Source organism: Vidua chalybeata, chromosome 8, assembly GCF_026979565.1.
Source record: "Vidua chalybeata isolate OUT-0048 chromosome 8, bVidCha1 merged haplotype, whole genome shotgun sequence".
NCBI classification, from domain to species: domain Eukaryota; kingdom Metazoa; phylum Chordata; class Aves; order Passeriformes; family Viduidae; genus Vidua; species Vidua chalybeata.
Window position 1 is genome coordinate 24213176 of NC_071537.1, and position 15417 is coordinate 24228592.

The 15417-nt window shown below is 47.6% G+C and overlaps 2 protein-coding genes across 2 annotated transcripts; both read left to right on the forward strand.

Moving 5' to 3' along the window:
- The first annotated feature begins 658 nt into the window (after nt 1-658).
- On the forward strand, nt 659-9158 carry PPIF (peptidylprolyl isomerase F). The gene is made up of 6 exons (XM_053948520.1): nt 659-1040; nt 3114-3144; nt 3990-4078; nt 6199-6295; nt 7023-7098; nt 7502-9158. Exons 1-6 carry the CDS (start codon nt 852-854, stop codon nt 7635-7637), a joined length of 618 nt encoding a protein of 205 aa, XP_053804495.1. The 5' UTR covers nt 659-851; the 3' UTR covers nt 7638-9158.
- A 4811-nt stretch (nt 9159-13969) lies between these two features.
- On the forward strand, nt 13970-14908 carry LOC128791559 (uncharacterized). The gene is made up of 2 exons (XM_053949298.1): nt 13970-14111; nt 14216-14908. The coding sequence occupies exons 1-2, from the start codon at nt 13970-13972 to the stop codon at nt 14821-14823; spliced, it is 750 nt and encodes a 249-aa protein (XP_053805273.1). The 3' UTR covers nt 14824-14908.
- Nucleotides 14909-15417: the final 509 nt, after the last annotated feature.

Sequence of the window (15417 nt, forward strand, 5' to 3'; positions counted from 1 at the left end):
ACATGTGTTGTTATTGTCATATAAAACATGAAGGATAGTTCACTATGTTAAACCGGGACTGCTGTTACTCTCTTCTGTAATCCCTCGGGCAGGTTTGCGGCCCAAGCGCAGGGCAGGCTCCGGAGCGATGCTGAGCGCACGGCCGGGGGCTGCGGTGCGGGGTGACTCAGGGACACCCGCCTGTTTCGAGACGCGTCAGTGCCGAAACTCCCGGGGAGCTGCCGCTGAGTGACGGGCAGCCCGTGACTCCCGTGTCCCCGCTGATCCCAATTATCCCGCACCTGTGACAGCTGCGCCGCCTCCCCCGCCAAGGTGCTCTCCGGAGCCGTCGTGTGGAATGATGAAATTTTAGAAACTTTCCCGTCTCTGTTGGTCTCTGGGGTAAGGGAGCTGTGAGAAAATGTGCAAAAAACTCTAAAAAAACCCACACGCAAACGGACAAACGAAATCCCCCCCCCCCCCCCCCCCAAACAGCCCCGAACAATCGCTGTGCAATGGTCCGGGCGGGGAGGGCAGCACTGAGGGCAGCCGGGGCGAGCACGAGGGGTCCTCGGCGCTGGCCGCCGGCTCCCCGCCTTCAGCCCGCTCCGCCCCGCCCGGGCCCCGCGTTCAGCCCGCTGGGCACCGCCCGGGCCCCGCGTTCAGCCCGCTGGGCAGCCCCAGGGCGCCTCAGCCCGCGCCGCCCCAGCCGCCATCTCGCCCTCCGCTGCTGCTGCTGCCGTCGGCGCCAGCGGGCGCTGCGGCGCCGCGGCGGAGCCCATAAAGGCCGCGGGGCAGCGGCGGCGCGTCCTTGTGTTTTTCCGCGTGTCTGTGACTCGCAGCGCCCGCTCTGCGCTCTGCCCGCCCGCGGGATGCTGGCGCTGAGCGCCGCCCGCCGCCTGCTTCGCCCGCCCGGGGACCTGCTGCCGCCGCCGGGGCTCGCCTGCATGTGGGCGGCCGGTACCCGCGGCTGCAGCGGGGCCGGCGCCGGCTCGCCGAACCCGGTGGTGTACTTGGACGTGGGCGCCGACAACCAGCCGCTGGGACGCGTCGTACTGGAGGTAGGGGAGCGGGGGCTGCGGGCAGCTCCCCCGGCGCAGGGCCCAGGGGACGGCGCTGCGGAGCGGAGGGCGGCCTGGCCCCGGGCATGGCGGCTGGGGAGCGGGCAAGGTCAGGGCGGGCGGGCAGCGCCGGCTCCAGGGCCCTCGGCGAGGGCACACACAACCCGGCGCGGGCGGGAGAGCGGCCCGGGGGATGGCGGGGCTCGCCCGCCTGCCGGAGTCGCTGTCTGGCTGCCCTCGGGGCTCCTGTCCGGGGGCGAGAGGGCGGTGGTAGGGCTCGGACTGGGCACTGCTCTCGCTGAGCCGCGGCCCACCTGTCCCCGCAGCCGGTCCCTAAAGCCATCCCACGGAGCGGCTAGGGGAGAGGGCACGGCCCTGGTGTGCCTGGGAGCTTCGAAGGAAGGTCACATGCATAGTGTGAAAGCAGAAATATGAACAAGAATGAACTTACTGCTGTCGTGTACCGCTGGCTTGAGGGGCGAGCAGTGTCCCAGCGGCACCGGGGTCCCTCACCTTCCCGCCGGGGGCTGCTGCTCTTGGGGCAGCCGGCCCGTGGAGCCCTTCAGCCGCGCCTCCAGCTTCATCCTGTGTTTTGCTGGGCGCTCGTTGTGTGGTGCTTTTGAATCCTGAGGGTGTCAATTTCCTGAGGCGCTGCCTGCTCCCGGAGCCTCCGGCTGCACGTGCAGCGAAGGGCACCGCGCTGCTGGGAAGGCAGCAAGTTCAAGAGCCGGGTACCAGCTGCCTCCATCCTTAAAAATCCTGTTTCTGAAATACTCGGCCATGTAAAGAAGGCCTGAAGATGAAAACGTCTGTAATCTCCGTTCTTAAAAAAAAAAAAAAAAAAGCACCGTGTGTCACTTTATGTACATGCGACCTTAGGGCCGGTATGGGCCTCAGATGGATGTGTTGTGTATGGGAAAGAGTGAGGGCTGTGCTCCAGAACCACGCACGGAGAGCGAATGAAGCTCCTAGGAGTGCTGCCTGCTGAGGGAAGTCAGTGTGACCTTCTGCCTCCAGCACTCACCTTGGGTCTGTATTTGTAAAATGGTTTTAAAATGTAATTCATCAGAGTTCTCTCTAAAAGAGGCTCCTTTGAGACTGGAGTCCAGTATATTTTTATTTATTGATAGTATTAGCATATGAATAAATTGGGCTGTTCCAGCTCTTGTGCTCTCAGGAGGTAGCATTTCAGGGAGTCATAGGTAAAAATATTACTCTTCAAGTTCCTTATTCATTAATGAAAAATCTGGGTGGTATTATAAGAAAAATACCATTAATGTTCCTGTACTTCTTGTGGTAGCATTTAATTTCTATGCTAAAGTTTTTTAGTGTGCCCAGTTTACAGAAAATCTGAATGCATTGCAGCATCACCTTGAATTTTTTATTAAGTTGTGGTGATCTTCAGCTGCAAATTATAGTCATCTGAGAAGAGTAGCCTGGGGAAGGAACATTAAGTTCTTACTGCAGACATGCTGTTTCTAGGTGTCTGCTGCTGGTCACTGTCAGGATGTCCAGCTAGGTAAAACTTTGGTCTGGCTGGTATGGCCACTTTTATGTCCCTTTTAAGATTACTAAAAAGATGTACAGTAATCAAAATCAGAAGTTTTCACTGGTTGCAAATGTGTATGTAACATCATAAGTTGTTTTTGATGTTCAATTTCTGCTCTTCTGTTTCCTTTGCCTTTTCTGTCATTTTCAAGTGCTGGTTCTGTGCAGGGAGTGGAGGAGGACTTTGGTCTCTCTAGTTGTATCCAAACTCTGATCCTTGGGGTCCATAGTGAAGATTCTTCTTAGTTACTGCTCAATTATGTATTGATCAATGAAATCATTGGCTACTACTCAAGTGGCTCTTCATTAACTGGCTAAAAGTTTCATTGAGGGGATATTTTTCATTGCTGGCCAAATGCTTGGAAAGTTTTGAGGTATTCATGGAATTTTTGATATTTTGTGATTTCAGATAGCTCACCACTTTGGGAAGGGGGTTCAGCTGTACCAGTCTCCCATGTAAATGTTTTTCTACATACATTTGAAAAGGCTGACTTATGAATTTTTCTGTTTATTTTTCTTTAACAGCTGAAAGCTGACGTGGTCCCAAAGACAGCAGGTGAGGCAACATCTTCAGAATTTCATACTTAAGTACTTAAGTTATAGATTGTGATTTGCAGGAATGAGAAGGTTATTTTACCCTTTACAACTGTTTTTTCATTTACCATCCCCATTTGTTATATGGAGAAATATGACAGGAAATATTAGTGAGGAAATAGAATTTGTTATTTTTCCAGATAGCTTCATTTTGCAATTTGCACCAAGATAGTAGAGTTCATATATTGGGTTAACAGTGCTGAATAAATATGTTTAAAACCACTAGCTGGCATTAAGATCAAACCCCAAAGCGAATGGGGAAGGCCAAATCAAAAGGATGGTCTTTCTTAGAGTTTCCAAAGCATATGTGGGGTTTTATTTTACTGGTCACTAGTGAACTAATTTTAGAAAGTTCTTGTGGTTTATCATTTGTTTCCTTCCTCATCTGATTATTTAATGGTTCTGAAAAAAACTTGTAGTTTTTAGTTCCTAGTAGGCAAATATCCTTAAAAAAAGACATAATCCTCATAAATGCTATAAAGAATAAAGGCATAAAAGTCAGAAAATGAAACCTGTGACTGCAGGCAAAGGTGGGGGGAGTTGGGGAATTGGAATCACAGCAAAATAAAAGGGAGATGAGATGGAAAAGGCTTATGTTTGTACCCTGTCCTGAGGCTAAATAAGCTTTGTTTTCTTGGCTTTATTGCCAGGGTTTTGTTAAAGTATGGAAATAACTAATAGATTGATAATACTTTAAAGATGCAATCAAGTTTTTGAAGTGTATAATCTTGGGACATGGTTAATCTAGTTGTGTTTGTATTGCCACATCTGATGCAGAATGTAATACTTTATGCTTTGTTTCTACAGAAAACTTTAGAGCTCTTTGTACTGGTGAGAAAGGATTTGGGTATAAAGGATCCACTTTTCACAGAGTGATTCCTTCATTTATGTGCCAGGTAATGTTGGGGACTTTTTAAAATTTTGTTATTAAATTTATTTTTATATTATTTACATATTTGTAGAAACAGACTAGTAGTAACATTTGAAATGGCTCTGCTCTAACCTTTGCTAACAAAACAACAAAAAGTGATAGCATGACTTGCACTTCTGATGTTTTGCAGCGGCTGTTGCTTAGCTCATCTTTTGTACAAATCAATGTAAGTTATGTGTAGATGGTCAAAAGAAGCCTGTCTGAAGGCTTTCTGCTGTAGTAGAGCAGTGTACTTTAGTGTGGGGCAGAGTTAACAACATGGCACTTGCTTGGGAGAAGCAGTTGTGGGTAGAATGACAATCACCTTACTGTTCTCTGTGAGCTAAGGAAACAATGTGTCCATTCCTTATTCCCAGCAGAATAATCTGTTCACAATAGACTGTGTGTTTTAGTATTTTTTTAATGTCTCTGTAATGCAGAGGAAACAGGGAAACCAGAAGGGTTGGTCAGGGTTGATTCTTGGGATGATGCACCTGAGGTGGATTTTGTTTTGCTTTAAAGAACAGATCTGAAATTCTGGACAACAGCCCATGCATATTAACATTTTTTTTTTCTTAAACAGCAGCAACTAAAATAACAACAAACCTTTTTTAAAGCCTCTTTTTCTACTGTGCTTGGCAGATGAGCAGGGTGGAGCTGCTGTAGTGCACTGGATTCCTGGTGGTCCTCTCTTACCTTAAAAAAGGGCACATTTCACAACATTGCATTGTTGAACGGCTTTGTAAAAAATCTGAGAAAATTTTAAGAAGGTTTGAAGGTTATAAGTAAGCTTGTTTTATTTATTAACTGATGAATGATGAGTGATAGTCTCCCATCCTCAATTATTTTTTTAAGCGAAAAACACATCTGTTGGAACAAGAGGCCCTAGTTGTATGACCTATTTTTAAGAAAAAAATGGACAGGTGTGCTGTAAAGGACCTATTTTCCTGCCTTTCAAATACAAACTAAGAGTTTGTGATATTGACAGAGGGATAGAGTTTAGAAGTCTTTCTGGGATCAGAAACACAGAAAAATTAAAAAAATCCAAACCCTACTTTGAATTCTGTCACGAATTTGTGGAGTTCTGTGTAAGTCTGTTCTGCTTGCCTGCCCTGCTTTGGCCCCCCAGATGGACTGGAAATCAGGATACGAGATGGTACGGAGAGATAATGAATTGATGTTTAGGAATTACTCAGAGGTCATTGCTGAAGTGGAAATACTGTCATAGGTTTCAGCAATGTTCAAGTGAGAGAAAACAGTAGTGACTTCTGCACTTGTTGAGATGGATTGTTAATGTGATTCAGGCAGTTGGTATGGCCTAATTGAAGGCCATCATATCCGGGACTCGGCAATTCCATGTCTGCACATGGCATGCAGCACATAGTTCTGGGACTGCGTAGGAGTAGCTGTGACACCACCTGTAGGAGGTTACTCAGAGTGACAAGGGGAAGCTGAAGGTCACATGCAGTACCTGTTGGGTATGAGTTCTCTCTGGCACAGCTGGTGTCACTCCTGCAGAGGAGATGGCATGTGGCTGGGAGCAGTGGTTAGATAGCCACCTTCACGAGTCACCATGGCTGTGTTTTTGGTTTGAACCGGTTTTTTGTGTTTAACCTGAGACAGGTGGTCACATTTCTTCTGGCAAGCAGCATGGAGTCAGCTAACACAAGCTTAACATAGCCCTGGTGTAACAAACAAGAAAACCTAGAAATAGCAAAGGGTAGTAATGGAGATCCGGACCAGTGTTTATACCTGTTGGAAGAAAGGAGGCGGAAAAAGGGGCTGGGAGGTCTTACCTGTGGTAATGAACTTGGGTGATTTGGTTTTGAGGCCTTTGAGGCCTTTTCTTAAAATTACTGCTGTTTGTTGCATCACTTCTGGGAGAAAGGCTGGTAACACAGAGAGATGGTTGTAGGAGAATATCAGCAATATCTGGAGCAGAGCCTTCATCTGGTTCTAAATTGATTGGCCATGCTCATCCTTAACGAAGAAAATTTCTTAATGTTGTCACTATTAGAGCAAGTGTGTGTGTATTTGCAGTAGCATTACTTCTGATATGAAACAGTCCATGTGTGTTAGTAGAGTTAATACCTGTTTCTGTTTCAGGGTGGTGACTTTACAAATCATAATGGAACCGGTGGAAAATCCATTTATGGCAGTAGATTTCCAGATGAAAATTTCATACTTAAGCATGTAGGACCTGGTAAATAAACATGTTCTTTTTACCTTCTGATGACTATAACCTATAATTAAACGTTGTTTATGAAGATGTGTTTTTAAAAAAATAAGGTTTTTTAGATTTGCAGGTCACTTGGTAATTACAGAAGTATCAAAGAAATTTAACAATGTGTTGTCCCTGGCATATGCTTATTTGTGTGGACTGCTCTACAAATATATGCCAGCCCATAAGGGACTTAAAAATTCTCCAAAGGTGAAATTACTGCTTTCATAAGTCATAAAGTTCAATTTTTACTTGAAGATTACTGCAGAAGTAAATCAAAGTGATCTGGAATTTCTTATTTAGTAGGTAGCATAGGTATGTCCTTTTAAGCTCAAATTAACACCAGAAGAAACTAAGGAAAGGCCATATTGAAGAATATCTGATTAAATTCTGTAGTCTCTCTTTTTTGCATTGTTACTTCCTTGTCCCAGGAGACTGCTGCTGTTGAACCACAGGAGAGGTTAGCTGGTGTTAATTGCATTCAGGGCGTGTACAGCTAATTATGTTACTAACACTGTTGCTCTGGAACCAAGGGAGACTGGGCAGGAGGGAATAGTCTGAGGCAAGAAGTTGGCATTAGAAATTATTTGGAGATACTGTGAGACCATCACATCTTCTGTCAATCTTTAGTCTAAATGTGCAGAGGAAAATTGTCTTTTCCACTGCATTCCTGTTACACCAGTCTAACGAGCTGCTGCTGCTGTTCCAGGTGTTCTTTCAATGGCCAATGCAGGACCCAACACAAATGGATCCCAGTTCTTCATTTGCACTGCAAAAACTGACTGGTAGGTTCTCAGCCCTGCAGATTAACCTCATTAATTGATGCCTGAATCTGGAGGGTTTGGGGTTTTCTTAGGGTTTTTTTTTTTTATGTTGTTTGTGGCTTGGTATTTTTTTTTTGGTTGGTTGATTCTTTGTTCTGTTTTTACTTCTGAATTACTTCATTCCAATGGAAAATAAATTGATTTTGTTACTTGAGGGAGGAAGGGCTGTGACAGCAACAAGGCTGCTATCCCTCAGAATGTTTCTAAGGTCCAGAGCTAAAGTCATGTTATAAAGCTTCATGTCTCTTGAAGGGCAGTTGAGCCTTTGCCATAGAGTTGGTCAGCAGGTGAGAGCTATGAAGATCTGCTAACACGATCTTTATGTTGTTTTAAGTAAAACTGCCTTTGTGTATTTGTTTTACAGGCTAGATGGAAAGCACGTTGTTTTTGGACATGTAAAAGAAGGAATGGATGTAGTGAAAAAAATTGAGAGCTTTGGTTCCAAGAGTGGAAAGCCCTCCAAAAAGATTGTCATTACTGACTGTGGCCAGCTGTCCTAACCTTTTGCCCTACCCTTCATGACAACTTGGATGCTGTGAAGAATGAATCATAAAAACAGCCAGACATTTCTTATCTCACAAGTAGCACCTATGGAACTATGGTTTTTATTTAACTTGGTCCAGCTTTTATACTTATAATGAATAATATTGATTGAAACCATAAAATAGTAACTGAAGCATGTTGTAACTTCAACACCATGGCAGTCACACTGGTTTGGTAGAGTCCCCTTGTGTTTTGCAAGAAGTGCTAAAGTCACCCAGGGTGTACCTGACTGCAGTGTTGATACTGTCCTTAGTATTTGGATGTTTCAGCTGTTAGAATGGGTGGTGGAGTTGACAGCAGGGGTTCTGCAGTTGGGGGTTAGGTATAAATTGAGAAATGTGGTGTTTCCTTTCGTGCTAATGAATGCTTATTCTGTTGTTTGTCTCATCATTTTGAAGCGATACTACTGACCAGTACTCTCAAGGCTGTCTGCAAAAACATTGGCATTTTCTTTGTGTCTCAGTTAAGTTTTATACAATAGATTCAATGAGCAACTGTGGGTTTCTTAAAAATTAATTCTGGTTTAGTCTTTCTTACAGTCTCAGATTACTTTTTAAAAATAAACTCTACCTTACCTGCTTCAGTGGAGCAATTTGACTTTTGGGTTAAGTAAATTGCTTTGAGTTAGGCTACTACTGAAGCTCTACCTGGCAATAAGACCTCACCTCAATCCAGCCAAAGGATCTCAGGACTTTTATTATTATGGAACTGTGAACTTGAAGTGTGCTTCTGCTCTGGGATCTGGTTCTGTGAGGAATACAGCTCAGTTCTCAATATATGGCCTATTTTTGTACTTTGAGAATGTAATCAGTATAGTGAGCTTGCTTGAGTGAGAAATAGATTTGATTGCCTTTCTATCATGTTGATCCTGTGAAGTCAGCCCAACTTGGGTATTACTTGGATTATGATTTCTTCTTAAGCATCATCATCATCAGTCAAAACTGGTCACCACAGAATCACAAGGCCTAATCAGTGCAGCAAAATCGTTATTGTTGGGTTTTATGCATGAGAAGGGAAGAATTCAGTGGAGCAGCTCGAGTCATTTCCTTTGTATAAAGCAGGATGTATGTTCTATATGGCATGCTTGAGCAGCAACAAATGCTGGAATCTCACACCATTGCCTTTGGAATCACTGTGGCTGTAAAGTATCAATGATTGTGGGAAAAAGCACGTGATTGTTTTGTGCAATAATCTCATTAGAGAAGAGAAAAAATGTGATGGCTTTCTTCAAATGTGAATTTATTTTCATTTCAGGATGATATGTGAGTTTAAAACTATTTTATACTGGATGTTTTTTGCACTGGGGGTTGCACTCATTTGTGCAAGGTAGTATTTAGAAAGTAATTTTGCAAAAAATCAAATTGAAATGCTTTTTATTCTTTCCACTGTAGCTGCTTACTCTCTGTAGTATTTTGTAAATATTAAATTGTTTTGGTTTGGCTTATTTCACTTGAATACAATAACAATTTTTTTGTGCATTCTCTTGATTTGTATATGAAAATTATTAAATACACTTCTGGCACAAAAAAAATAGTCTTTTCCGTTCTTGAAAGCAGGAATATGAGAAGCAGAAACCTCTTGGGTTTATCTGGGTTCTATGCTGTCGACTTCGTGATGGGTCTGATCTGCTGGTGTTGAGAAGCTCATGGTGCCATTCAGGTACAGCCAGGAAGAGGGGGGCTGATGGTGCATTGCTCTGCCTCTCACTGCTGGGCTAAAATATCTGTCCTATGTGTGGTCACAGCACTCTGTGTCCTGCTCTGTCCCGCTCCATCCCTGTCCCGCCGGTGACAGCGCTCGGTGTCCCACTCCATCCCTGTCCCACCGGGTCACAGTGCTCAGTGTCCCGCTCCATCCCTGTCCAGCAGGTGACAGCGCTCGGTGTCCCGCTCCATCCCTGTCCCGCCGGTGACAGCGCTCGGTGTCCCGCTCCATCCCTGTCCCGCCGGTGACAGCGCTCGGTGTCCCGCTCCATCCCTGTCCAGCCGGGTCACAGCGCTCGGTGTCCCACTCCATCCCTGTCCCACCGGGTCACAGCGCTCGGTGTCCCGCTCCATCCCTGTCCAGCCGGGTCACAGCGCTCGGTGTCCCACTCCATCCCTGTCCCACCGGGTCACAGCGCTCGGTGTCCCGCTCCATCCCTGTCCAGCCGGGTCACAGCGCTCGGTGTCCGGCCCCGCTGCCCGCCAGGTGGCGCCCCGCGCCCGCGGCAGTGGCGGGCCGGGCCCGCCGTGAGGGGCCCGCGTTCGAGCGCGGGGTCAGCGGCCCCCGCAGCCTCCTTGTGCCGCCCGGGCTGCGCTGAGCTGCCCTCCCGCCTTTCTGCCTCTGTGTGTCTTGCACCCCACTGTCCCTGAGCGGCTGCTTCAGCTCCTGCGGGATGAGACAAATTAGTGAAGTAGTGCCTTTCCCAACCACAGCTGTACATTGCCCTGAGCAGTGCCTTACTGAGGTGTAATGGAAGATGTTGAATCTGAGTGTGTTGTCCAGAACAGTTTTTTGGGGAACTCGTGTTTAGAAACCCTGCATAACTCTAATAGGTCACAGGAGACAGAGGTAACATACTATGGAGCTGTGGCTCTGAGAAAAGCGGAGGGATGGCAGGTGTGCTTCTGCCGCTTTTCACCTGGATATTTAGAATAAACATGTGTACACTGTCAGAGAGGTTGGCACATCCAGACTGCCTCTGGAATGAGGCTGGGGCACTCCAGGAAAAGAGCCTGCAGAGAGCTTCACGTGGCTACCACTGATGTGCTTCCAGATGCAACACAAGTAAGAAAGCACACCCTTAGGTAAAGTGCAAGTAAATATACACAGAAAAAAATAAGTTTATATTTCAAAGTTGTTTCAACAATCTCACAAATGTTTTTGTTTAGTCTCGTGTTTTAATTATTTGTTCCAGACTTTCTGCTTACATAAATTGCTTTCTTTGGTGCTAGACTGAGGCTATGTCTCTTTGTTTATAAAGTTTAAATGCTTTGAAGTCAAGACATTTGAGGTACAAAGTGTTGTTCTCTTTTGTAATGCTGTATACTCTGCTGGTAGTAATATATCAACAATCAGAACCTCAAAGAAGTGAATTACTGAGAGTACAAATAATTTTGTGTGGCATTTCAAGGCCAATCTACATGTCCTGCTGCTAGCTGAGAAATTGTAGTTGGACAAGTACATTCTACCCAATTTAGAAGCGACCAGGCTAAAAATCCATTGACCTTCAAGTGAAAAACTTTCAAATCTTGACCTGCAGATTTCTTAATTGGGGCTGGCTATTAAAAACATTGTATGGACCAGCTGGCCACAGGTGAATTTTTGGCCTGGATCTTCATAGCTCAAAACATCAATTTGTTGCACTATTGAACTGGAAACTGAACCTTGGCAACAATTGTCCTGAGCCTTAGCATTACTTGTCCAGTACCAGCTCTGATTTTTCCAGTACAGCTCTGGATATGCCTTTTCCTTGCTCTCCTGCCCCCATGTGGTCCATACATCTGTCGTGGCCTGCACTTTGCATTAGCTGTGGGTGAGCTGCCAGATGTGGGAGAAAAGAGCTGCAGCATCAGGAAGGCACAAGTGCCTCACCCATGGAACTTCTTCCCTTTGCCCTGGCTGAGGTCTGGGAGCCCCATATCAGGGCCTAGCCGTGCCTCAGGCTGGCTGAGCCCCTGCCTCACTCCCCAGTTCTTAATTTCCATCCTCGCGGGAGCAGACTGAGGACACTTTGCTTCTTATGAGCAAAACTGGTTTCCCAGCAGTAGCCAGCTGGGTGAGGGCAGAGGCACATGGATATCAGCAGTGGTTTTTACTTCTCCCCAAATACTTTGAGAGAAGGAGCTCCAGCGCAGGTCACTCATAGTAGCACACTGGAGAGGAAGGCTTGGGGGAGCTGTAGGACAGAAAGGCTGGTGGTTCACTGCTTTGGGAGGCAAACGGGAGCAGAGGTGCTTTTTTTACTTTCATCAGAGCTGAGGCCAAGGGTGTCAGGAACTGGTGAGGGTGTGATTTAAGAGCTGTGGGGTGCAGGAGGACCTTCACTGTGAGCTATAAATGGTGGAAGAGGAAGGGAGGTAACTGTGAGGTAGGAGAGGGATCTGGTTCTGTTACAGTGGATCTGAATGTGGACAAGCTTGTCTGTAGATGCCATATCTACATGAGAAAGATATGAGGGACCTTGCTGCAGAAGGTTGTCAGTACCTGTTGCTTGCTCTGTCAGTGGTGAAGATGTCCTGCAGCACAGCTGGAAATAAAATTGCTGGTAGTTTTGGCTTGAGTTCAGTGCAATCATATTAGAGGATAATGCTGACTCAAAGTGTTTGTTATTTATTAGCTGGTTAAGTGAACAAACCCCTAAAATTCAATCATTGTTGGGATTCTTAGAGTTTGAGAAGAGTGGAGGATAACTTAGTCAGAGGCACACCTCATTGTCTCTCAGGAATTCAGCAAAATGGTCAGGTCCCAAAGGTCCTGGGAAAGAGCAGTATAAAGGAGCAGGTAACTGAACTTCAGGCTCTAGAACTGCTGCTCCAGTCTACCTCTCGCCCCTGAGGGAGCAATTCATCATCTGGATTGGTAGCACTCCATGCACTTTGCTTGGTGTTAGCCTGTGTTCACTATATGTATATATATTTTTGAGGATTAAAACTCAGGTTGTGTGTAAATGTCAGCTCACTTCCAGCAGCCCTTGCTGTGAGTGCTTTGGGGGGTGTGTGTGCTTCAGCAGAGCACCTGTTTAACCACAGGGCTCTGAGAGGGCTTCTGCAGGTGTCCTCCCCCATCCTTGCAAAGCACAGCCCCTGCACCTGTGAGTGAGCAGCTGCAGGGTGAGGGGACAGGCACAGTGACCTCCCTGTGTGGCTGCTCCTTGGGGCATCTCCATGCACAGGCAGGGCATTGCTGGGCCCCACGCTGGCACAGGCTGGAGAGAAACCCTCCTTCACCTGGTGGGAGGGAGCAATGGCTTCATGGCTCCCTTCATTTCTTATTTATTAGAAAGGCACATTTCTTTTCACAACCACATCCTGGCCCTGTAGGTCGGAGGTATTGTGAGCAGGTATTGTGTCACTCCATCCTTCCCTGACAGGTCACTATTTTTAACCACCCTTGAGAAACACTGGTGTGAATTTTCATTCCTTTTTACCAGCCAGGACCCACTTAACTAGGGAAAAATAACTGACTGTGTCTTTAAGTTGGGATCAAGGGGAAGTTAAAAATGTGCAGATACAGAGGTTTTTTTTTTTTGGGGGGGGGGGGAATTTTGTCACTGTTCTAATTTTCACTCACCTCCTACTTAAAATTCATGCAGGAAGGTAGGCAGAAGGACACAACAGCTGCTAAAATTACTAGGTGGGAATCATTTTTAGCAGGCACAAGAGTCTTGTGGTTTTCCTGCTCACGCTCTCCCCCTCCACTCCTACCTCGTCCCCAGCTGGTTGCACTTTCCTCCCGAGAGGCTTTCGTGTAGCTGGTGTCTCTCTAGCAGCGGCCAGCCCAAAGCAATCTGTCAGTGATGTGTGGCAGCTGCCCCGCCGGCCCCCGCCGGGACCGGCCCGAGGAGGAGCCCTGGCCGCGGCTCCACGGCCCTGGGGGACTCGCTGCTCCGACCCCACCACTGGCACAGCTGACACGAGATCCTTGGAGATGCAGCGGAGTGCGAGGAGGAGGCAGCAGCTGCTAATGTTTAGGTTTTGCCAGAGCAATAAATTTTGCATTAGTACTAAACAGTGCATGCTCCAAATTATGCAGTATCTTAGGGTTTTTCTGCCCTGACAAAAGTCAGCGTTTGGTTAGAATTTTTTTGGAAGCAGCATTGCTAACTTGATGGTTGCCAAGGCCAAACAAAGTGCAAAGTGTCCTTTGAGAAAGCTGCGTGATTCTGTACACTAAGAGCTGGGGCATGCCAGCATGCAGTCTCAGCCTTGCAGCCTCTCACGTGCTTTGCTGATGTTGCCAGGATCATATAAACGCTTTTCTGCTTTTTTTTTTTTTTTTTTTGAAGAACATTTCCTTGCCTAAACTGCAGAAGCTCAAGCTTTGCATTCTTTGGTCTGATTCTTGCTTGGTAGGAGACTGCACAGCTCATGGGAGGAGTGTGCAGCGGCACCGAGGAGGGCTGGCTGGACAGGGTGGAAGGGTCACAGCTCGAGCCAGCACAGAGCTACACCCAAACGCTGGCTGCAGCCCGGGCCCCCACCCCGATCTGGCCATGACGTTACAGAGCTGTTAACCCACTAACCCAGGGCCCCCTGACTCACTGCTGGATGCAAACAATAGGCTGGCCCTGAGCAGTGGGGAAACAATGCCGATTGCTGCCCGGGTGGGTGTCGGCAGCGATGGTTACCGGGGACTGACAAGAGTGGTCTTTGAGATTACTCTTGGGTCTGTGGAGACACCTCGCATCGAGAGCTGGGGCAAATTTTGCAGGGCACAGTGTGCTCCAGGTCAAGTAGTTTCTGGCCGGAAGCCGCCTGAAAAAATATCCCTTAGCTTGGATGCCTCCCTCCTTGCTCCCTGCTTGCCAGCGCCCTCTCTTCTCTGTGTACAGCCGGTGATGTCAAGCAAGAGAGCAAGGGAGCTGCAAGGGAGAGAACTGCCGTGACTCCTGCTGTGAGGCCACATGGATCAGTGCCTGAATACCTGCTGGCCCCCCGCAGCAGGAACCTGGAGACAGCTGCCATTGAGTTCACTGCTAGAACGTGTGGTCGTGACTGTGGCTCCCTGGGGCCAGCGCGTTGCAGGCAGAGCTCTGTCGGGCCCTGTGAGGAGAAAGTGTGCTCAGATCTGCTCTCTGAAAGCTTGACTGTCCTCCACCACCTCCGGAGCAGCAGTGCGCTCACAGCCCCGGCACTGGCAGCCGTGCGGTTCTGGGCTAGGGCTGGATGCAGAGCTGCAGGCTGTCGCCCTGCAGGTGCTGCTCCCCAGGGGTGCTGTGAGATGCAGGCTGTGGCCACTGCTGCCTGTCCTTCCCCAGCTGTGGGCTGGCCGCGGTGTGCTCAGCAGGATGTTAAGGTGGCAATGCTGTCACTGCTGCTGGTTGTCACAGGGAATGGTGAACACATGTGCTGCTTCTTGTGTTGTCCTTTCTTGGGCATTGGGACGCCTGCAGATGCATGCCCTCTGATACCCAGCTGGACTTGCCCTGTGCTGAAGTAACTCCCCCAGTCTGCAGCAAGAGCACACAATTCCTTTGACTGCCTGTACCAGCCTGAAATCACATCTTAATACCATCTTCTTTCCAGTCAACCTAGCAGTGAAATGCACATGTTGCTGAGAAACTGAACTCCTGCAAGCACAGTGTTTGCTGACTCACCAGTTTGTGCCCCTCATGCAGTAGCTGTGCCCCCAGTGGGGCTCAGGGTGTCTGCCTTCAGCCTCTGCAAGGAGTCTTTCTGGCGTGGTTGCAGCTCTTGGGCTCTGGTCATTGACACATCTTTGGAAGGCAAAAGTGGATGCAGCTGCCCTGGCTCTGAGCTGTGCTCCCACATCCCTTTGTGTAGCAGGCATGCTCCCCTCTGTGTGAGGGTGGCTTGTCTGTCTGAAAGCATCAATGCCAAATCACTGAAGCTAAAAAAGGTGCAAGGATTTAATATGAAAAAAAACATCCACTCCGAGAGTTAAATGCTTCCCTTTGACTGCAGGGTGAGGAGGATCACACAGAGCTTGAAGACTTGAAGCATGAGACACCAAATGGGAGATCACCAGGGGATTGGCTGTCTCTGGGGTCTGTCTCTGGGGTAGCTGCTGTTA